At 62.2% G+C, this 7343-nt stretch overlaps 1 protein-coding gene across 1 annotated transcript; it reads left to right on the forward strand.

Moving 5' to 3' along the window:
* Nucleotides 1-653: 653 nt before the first annotated feature.
* RPS5 (ribosomal protein S5) lies at nucleotides 654-4733 on the forward strand. Its single transcript, XM_075080361.1, has 5 exons — nucleotides 654-795; nucleotides 941-1150; nucleotides 4191-4319; nucleotides 4425-4523; nucleotides 4639-4733. The coding sequence occupies exons 1-5, from the start codon at nucleotides 691-693 to the stop codon at nucleotides 4705-4707; spliced, it is 612 nt and encodes a 203-aa protein (XP_074936462.1). The 5' UTR covers nucleotides 654-690; the 3' UTR covers nucleotides 4708-4733.
* The last annotated feature ends 2610 nt before the right edge of the window (nucleotides 4734-7343 follow it).

Here is a 7343-nt window from a genome sequence, read left to right on the forward strand (position 1 = left end):
ATACTGGGAGCCCCCACCACATGCGAGGTGCTCCCGGAGCCCTCCCAGTTTATACTGGGAGCCCCCCCCCGCCCGCGAGGTGCTCCCGGAGCCCTCCCAGTTTATACTGGGAGCCCCCACCACATGCGAGGTGCTCCCGGAGCCCTCCCAGTTTATACTGGGAGCCCACCCCCCCGCCCGCGAGGTGCTCCCGGAGCCCTCCCAGTTTATACTGGGAGCCCCCACCACATGCGAGGTGCTCCTGGAGCCCTCCCAGTTTATACTGGGAGCCCCCACCACATGCGAGGTGCTCCCGGAGCCCTCCCAGTTTATACTGGGAGCCCCCCCCCGCCCGCGAGGTGCTCCCGGAGCCCTCCCAGTTTATACTGGGAGCCCCCCCCCGCCCGCGAGGTGCTCCCGGAGCCCTCCCAGTTTATACTGGGAGCCCCCACCACATGCGAGGTGCTCCTGGAGCCCTCCCAGTTTATACTGGGAGCCCCCCACCCGCCCGCGAGGTGCTCCCGGAGCCCTCCCAGTTCATACTGGGAATGGCATTTGAGCTCACCGGGGGCCTGTAAATGCTTCCTTTTTCCTTCTAATTAAAGAACCTTGATCCAGAGCCCCTAATTTTGCGGTTTCGGGGGCGGTTCTCGGGGGGAGGGGGGGGCACACGCCTCTCTGCTGACCCCCCACCCCATTTTTCTCCGCAGCATGACCGACTGGGAGACAGCCCCCGCCGTCACCGAGACCCCCGACATCAAACTCTTCGGCAAATGGAGCACCGACGACGTGCAGATCAACGACATCTCCCTCCAGGTAGGGGTGGGGGGGGGGGGTGTTTTTTGGGTGGGTGGGAGCGGAAAAGAAGGGGTGTAACGGTGGAGGGCGTGTCCTCATTATTTCCCTGGGTGGGAGGGGCGTGACGTCACGGCGGAGGGGGTCTGACGTCACGCCCCGCCAGGATTACATCGCCGTGAAGGAAAAATACGCCAAGTACCTGCCGCACAGCGCCGGGCGTTACGCGGCCAAGCGCTTTCGGAAAGCCCAGTGCCCCATCGTGGAGCGTCTCACCAACTCCATGATGATGCACGGCCGCAACAACGGCAAGAAATTAATGACCGTGCGCATCGTCAAGCACGCGTTTGAGATCATCCACCTGCTCACCGGGGAGGTGAGGAGCCGGGCGGGGCGGGGTGGGGGTGGCTTCGGGGTCCTAGAGGCGGGTTTGAGGGCACGGGGAGACGGGGAGAGCTTTACGGCGCTGGATTCGACGGGGGTTTAGGTGGTGGGGTGGTGTTTTCTGGCACTGGGCGGGGGGTTTTGGGTGCCAGGGTGGTGGTTTTGGCACTGGGTGGGTGGTTTTGGGTGCCAGGGTGTTTGTTTTGGCACTGGGTGGGTGGTTTTGGGTGCTGGGGAGAGCGTTTTTGGGTGCCAGGGTGGTTGTTTTGGCACTGGGTGGGTGGATTTGGGTGCTGGGGAGAGCGTTTTTGGGTGCCAGGGTGGTGGTTTTGGCACTGGGTGGGTGGTTTTGGGTGCTGGGGAGAGCGTTTTTGGGTGCCAGGGTGATGTGTTTGGCACTGGGCGGGTGGTTTTGGGTGGTGGGGAGAGCGTTTTTGGGTGCCAGGGTGGTTGTTTTGGCACTGGGTGGGTGGTTTTGGGTGCTGGGGAGAGCGTTTTTGGGTGCCAGGGTGACGTTTTTGGCACTGGGTGGGTGGATTTGGGTGCTGGGGAGAGCGTTTTTGGGTGCCAGGGTTCTTGTTTTGGCACTGGGCGGGTGGTTTTGGGTGGTGGGGAGAGCGTTTTTGGGTGCCAGGGTGATGGTTTTTGGCACTGGATGGATGGTTTTGGGTGCTGGGGAGAGCGTTTTTGGGTGCCAGGGTGGTGGTTTTGGCACTGGGCGGGTGGTTTTGGGTGCTGGGGAGAGCGTTTTTGGGTGCCAGGGTGACGTTTTTGGCACTGGGTGGGTGGTTTTGGGTGCTGGGGAGAGCGTTTTTGGGTGCCAGGGTGGTGGTTTTGGCACTGGGCGGGTGGTTTTGGGTGCTGGGGAGAGCATTTTTGGGTGCCAGGGCGATGTTCTTGGCACTGGGCGGGTGGTTTTGGGTGCTGGGGAGAGTGTTTTTGGGTGCCAGAGTGGTGGTTTTTGGCACTGGATGGATGGTTTTGGGTGCTGGGGAGAGCGTTTTTGGGTGCCAGGGTGGTGGTTTTGGCACTGGCCGGGTGGTTTTGGGTGCTGGGGAGAGCGTTTTTGGGTGCCAGGGTGGTGGTTTTGGCACTGGGCGGGTGGTTTTGGGTGCTGGGGAGAGCGTTTTTGGGTGCCAGGGTGATGTTTTTGGCACTGGGCGGGTGGTTTTGGGTGCTGGGGAGGGGGGTTTTGGGTGTCAAGGTGGTGTTTGCAGGTGCTACGGGGGGGGGGTTGGGTGCTAGGGTGGTGGTTTTGGGTGCTAGGGTGGTGGTTTTGGCACTGGGCGGCTGGTTTTGGGTGCTGGGGAGGGGGGTTTTGGGTGTCAAGGTGGTGTTTTCAGGTGCTGCAAGGGGGTTTTGGGTGCCAGGGTTCTTGTTTTGGCACTGGGCGGGTGGATTTGGGTGCTGGGGAGAGCATTTTTGGGTGCCAGGGTGGTGGTTTGTCCACTGGGGGGATAGCTTTGGGTGCTGGGGAGAGCATTTTTGGGTGCCAGGGTGACGTTTTTGGCACTGGGTGGGTGGTTTTGAGTGCTGGGGAGGGCGTTTTTGGGTGCCAGGGTTCTTGTTGTGGCACTGGGCAGGTGGTTTTGGGTGCTGGGGAGAGCGTTTTTGGGTGTCAAGGTGGTGTTTTCAGGTGCTGCAAGGGGGTTTTGGGTGCCAGGGTTCTTGTTTTGGCACTGGGCAGGTGGTTTTGGGTGCTGGGGAGAGCGTTTTTGGGTGCCAGGGTGATGTTTTTGGCACTGGGCGGGTGGTTTTGGGTGCTGGGGAGAGCGTTTTTGGGTGCCAGGGTGATGTTTTTGGCACTGGGCAGGTGGTTTTGGGTGGTGGGGAGAGCATTTTTGGGTGCCAGGGCGATGTTCTTGTCACTGGGCGGGTGGTTTTGGGTGCTGGGGAGAGCGTTTTTTGGGTGCCAGGGTTCTTGTTTTGGCACTGGGAGGGGGGTTTTCGGTGTCAAGGTGGTGTTTGCAGGTGCTACGGGGGGGGGGGGGGGTTGGGTGCCAGGGTGGTGGTTTTGGGTGCTAGGGTGGTGGTTTTGGCACTGGGTGGGTGGATTTGGGTGCTGGGGAGAGCGTTTTTGGGTGCCAGGGTTCTTGTTTTGGCACTGGGCGGGTGGTTTTGGGTGGTGGGGAGAGCGTTTTTGGGTGCCAGGGTGGTGGTTTTGGCACTGGGCGGGTGGTTTTGGGTGGTGGGGAGAGCGTTTTTGGGTGCCAGGGTGACGTTTTTGGCACTGGGTGGGTGGTTTTGAGTGCTGGGGAGGGCGTTTTTGGGTGCCAGGGTGGTGGTTTTGGCACTGGGCGGGTGGATTTGGGTGCTGGGGAGGGCGTTTTTGGGTGCCAGGGTTCTTGTTTTGGCACTGGGCGGGTGGTTTTGGGTGCTGGGGAGAGCGTTTTTGGGTGCCAGGGTGGTGGTTTTGGCACTGGGCGGGTGGTTTTGGGTGCTGGGGAGAGCGTTTTTGGGTGCCAGGGTGATGTTTTTGGCACTGGGTGGGTGGTTTTGGGTGCTGGGGAGAGCATTTTTGGGTGCCAGGGTGACGTTTTTGGCACTGGGCGGGTGGTTTTGGGTGCTGGGGAGAGCGTTTTTGGGTGCCAGGGTGATGTTTTTGGCACTGGGCGGGTGGTTTTGGGTGCTGGGGAGGGGAGTTTTGGGTGTCAAGGTGGTGTTTTCAGGTGCTGCAGGGGGGTTTTGGGTGCCCGGGGTGGTGGTTTTAGCACTGGGCGGGTGGTTTTGGGTGCTGGGGAGGGGAGTTTTGGGTGTCAAGGTGGTGTTTTCAGGTGCTGCAAGGGGGTTTTGGGTGCCAGGGTGGTGGTTTTAGCACTGGGTGGGTGGATTTGGGTGCTTTTTTTTGATGTTTTTGGCACTGCTGGGTGTTAGTTTTAGCTGCTGAGGAGGTTTTTTGGCGCTGGGGTGATGTTTTTGGCCCTGGGGGGTTGGTTTTGAGTGCTGGTGATTTATTTTTTTGGGTGCTGGGGGGTGTTTTTTGGGCATTGGGGGGGGGTGCTGATTTCCTCTCCCTGCTTCTCCTCCCCCAGAACCCGCTGCAAGTCCTGGTTAACGCCATCATTAACTCGGGACCCCGCGAGGACTCGACCCGCATCGGTCGCGCCGGCACCGTCCGTCGACAGGCCGTGGACGTGTCCCCACTGCGCCGCGTCAACCAGGTACCTCCTTTCTTCACCCCTAAACCCCGAGGGGCTGCCAACCCCCACCCTGTCCCCCATCGTAAACCTCCCCCCGCTCTATTTTCCACCCCCCTCCCTCTATAGGCCATCTGGCTGCTGTGCACCGGAGCTCGCGAAGCCGCTTTCCGTAACATCAAAACCATCGCCGAGTGCTTGGCCGACGAGCTCATCAACGCCGCCAAGGTGAGGAAGGGGACAAAGCGGTCACCTCTTACGAGTTGGGGGCGAAATGGAACCCCCCACCCCCCCCCCTCCAAACTGACTTACACCCATCTTTTCCCCCCCCACCCCCACCCAGGGCTCTTCCAACTCCTACGCCATCAAGAAGAAGGACGAGCTGGAGCGCGTGGCCAAATCCAACCGTTAAAAAGCATCGTTGTCACCCCCCTCCCCCCCACATAAATAAAAGTCACTCATTCAGTGTCCCCCCCCCTCCTTGGTCCTCCCTGTTCTGTGGGGCTGGGGGTGGGGACACACACGCCGTTGGGGTTCGATGCTTTTTTGGGGGGGGGGGGGGGGTGTCCCAAATGTGGGTAGCGGAGCCCGGGGTACGGCTCCGTGTCCTCTTTGTGCCCCCCAGCCACATCCCCAGGCCTGACCTGCCTCATTCCTTCCCCCTGGGCAAGACTGGGGTGCTCCCCTGCTGCCGTGCCCCCCCCCCCTTTTTGTTTTTGCACCCTGTTTTCCCTCTCGGGGCGGGGGGAAGCGGTGCCCGGTACCGGGGAGGGGCAGAAGGCGGAAGAAAAGATCAGGATAAATAGAGCCGGGACGGATCCAGCACCTCCCCACGGCGCGGGGGCCGCGGGATCTGCCCTGGAAACCAGCTCCGTGGTGGGCCGAGACCCCCCCGCCAAGGCCAGCCGTGGGGTTTGGGGGTGCTCCCCGAACGCGGGGGGTGACGGGACAGTCCCCCCTGTCCCCCCCCCCCTCTGCTCACGCGGGCAGGGCACCGTTCTCCTCTTCCTCCTCCTCCTCGATCCCGGCACCACCGGTTGTACTCGGTGAGCTCCGACCGCCGCAACACTCGGGGTACAGGTGAGATTGGGGCGGGGGGAGACAATCTGAGCCCCCCCCCAAGTTGGGGGGCGGCAGCTTGGGGGGCTGGGAGAGCGGGCGCGACTGCTGGTACTTCCACCTTGAAGGTTAGACACCCCCAAAATATTTGGGGGGGGGGGCGGGGGGGGGGGGTTTGGTATCTCCAACTGGGGGTTCTTGGCACTGTAGGGTGGGTGGGGGTGTGGATTTTGGGGGTGATTTGGCTCGGGTACCCCAACCCTACGCCGAGGGTTGCCGCTGGGTAATCACCGTGTCCTCCTTTCCGTCCAGCCAGGGACGACCGCGGGTGTCACCGCCATGGCTGGGGACACCGAGGGGGTCCCCCCTTTGGATTGCGTCATCTGTTTCGCCCCCTACGATCGTCTTTTCAAGGTGCCCAAGGTTTTGGGGTGCGGTCACACCTTTTGCCTCGAATGCCTTGCCAGGGTTACCGTGGTGACCCCCGCCTCCCCCACTTTGCTCTGCCCCATCTGCCGCCGCCCCACGGTGTTGCCCCGCCGCCGCGGACCCCCGGCTTTGCCCACCCGCGCCGATCTCCTGGCTCTCCTACCCCCGGGCCCCACCGCCTCCGTCCGCTTCAGCCGTCCCAAGGGATTGCTCTACGTTCACCCCGGACACCCCAAACCCCCCGACCAGATCCCCACCGTCACCCTCAGCCTGGAATTGGGGCGACCCGAGCCCCCCGCGCCCCCCAACCGGGGTTGGTCTTGGCTCTCCGGCCGGTGGTCTCTGTACCGAACGGTGGCCTTGACGGTGGCGTTGATGGTGGGAGGGGGTTTGCTGTTCTTCGGAGTCTTCATCTTCTTCCTCCAGCCTGTGATGTGTCCTACGGGTGGGCCGGTGACAAACAGCACCTGGGGAGAGCCGGGCTGGCCCCCGTATTGAGGGGGCCCCCCCTTTTTATCCCATAGCAGAACCCCCCCCCCTTCTTCATGTTGTCGACCCCCACGGTGTCTTGGTGGCCCAGGGACCACCCGTGGGGCCAAGTCCCCGCTCCTCTGTGGCCTCTGAGCCCGTGCCCTCGCCCACCCACGGCTCTTTGGGGAGGGGGTGCACCCACCTTGGGGGTCATATTTTGGGGGTGTCACCGGATCAGTCCTGTCTCGCCTGTATTAAACAGGTTTTCCTGGATGCCGACTGTGTCCCGGTGCTTCATTTCCAACCCTGATCCCGAGGGCGACCCCCTCGCTGCCCCTCCCCGAGGCGGGACGCCTGTGGCCCGCGGGCTGGATTTTTGGGCTGTAAATCACCAATTTTAGTTAAGCAGAGGGAGAGGAACGGGGATCCCTGTCACCAGGATGCCCGTGTCCCTGGTGTATGGGGGTGACTAGGGGTGACTAGGGGTGACAGGGTGTCTAATTCCAGACACGCACACGCACCCCCCCTCCCCTTTCCGCCCTCCCACGGTGCCTGGCATGGCCACCACCTTCCCCAACCCCTATCAGCGCCGTCCCCGGTACTGGTGGCACGGTGTAGGGGCGGTGTTCAGTGCTGGTGTGTGTTTTGGGGGTGTGGGTGTGGGGTTGGTCCTGGTACTGGCACCCCCACCTGGATTGTTGGGGGCGGGGGGGGGGGGTTTGATGTCAAAGCAAGGGCGCATGGGTTGTGCTGCTGGGTGCGGCTGTGAACACCGTCACGCTGAAGCAGCCGGGGTGGTTGTACCTGGTACTGGACTGACTGGATCTAGGATCAGCCTGGACCCAGGACCAGCCTAGGCCCAGGGACAATCAGACCCAGGAACAATCAGACCCGGGAACAGCCGGATCCTTTCCTTGGACTTGCTGACACCCCCCCCCTACACCCCAAAGCTGGGCCTAACTGCCAGAGGACAACCATGAGCTTGGCCTACAGTTCTCCGGCTGTACCGGGGTACCCCTGGGGAGGGACCCCAGCCCCAGTGGTTGGGGGTACGGTGTAGTTCCCATTTCATGGTTAAACACCACAAGA

This window comes from Phalacrocorax aristotelis, unplaced genomic scaffold, assembly GCF_949628215.1.
Source record: "Phalacrocorax aristotelis unplaced genomic scaffold, bGulAri2.1 scaffold_216, whole genome shotgun sequence".
Classification (NCBI taxonomy): domain Eukaryota; kingdom Metazoa; phylum Chordata; class Aves; order Suliformes; family Phalacrocoracidae; genus Phalacrocorax; species Phalacrocorax aristotelis.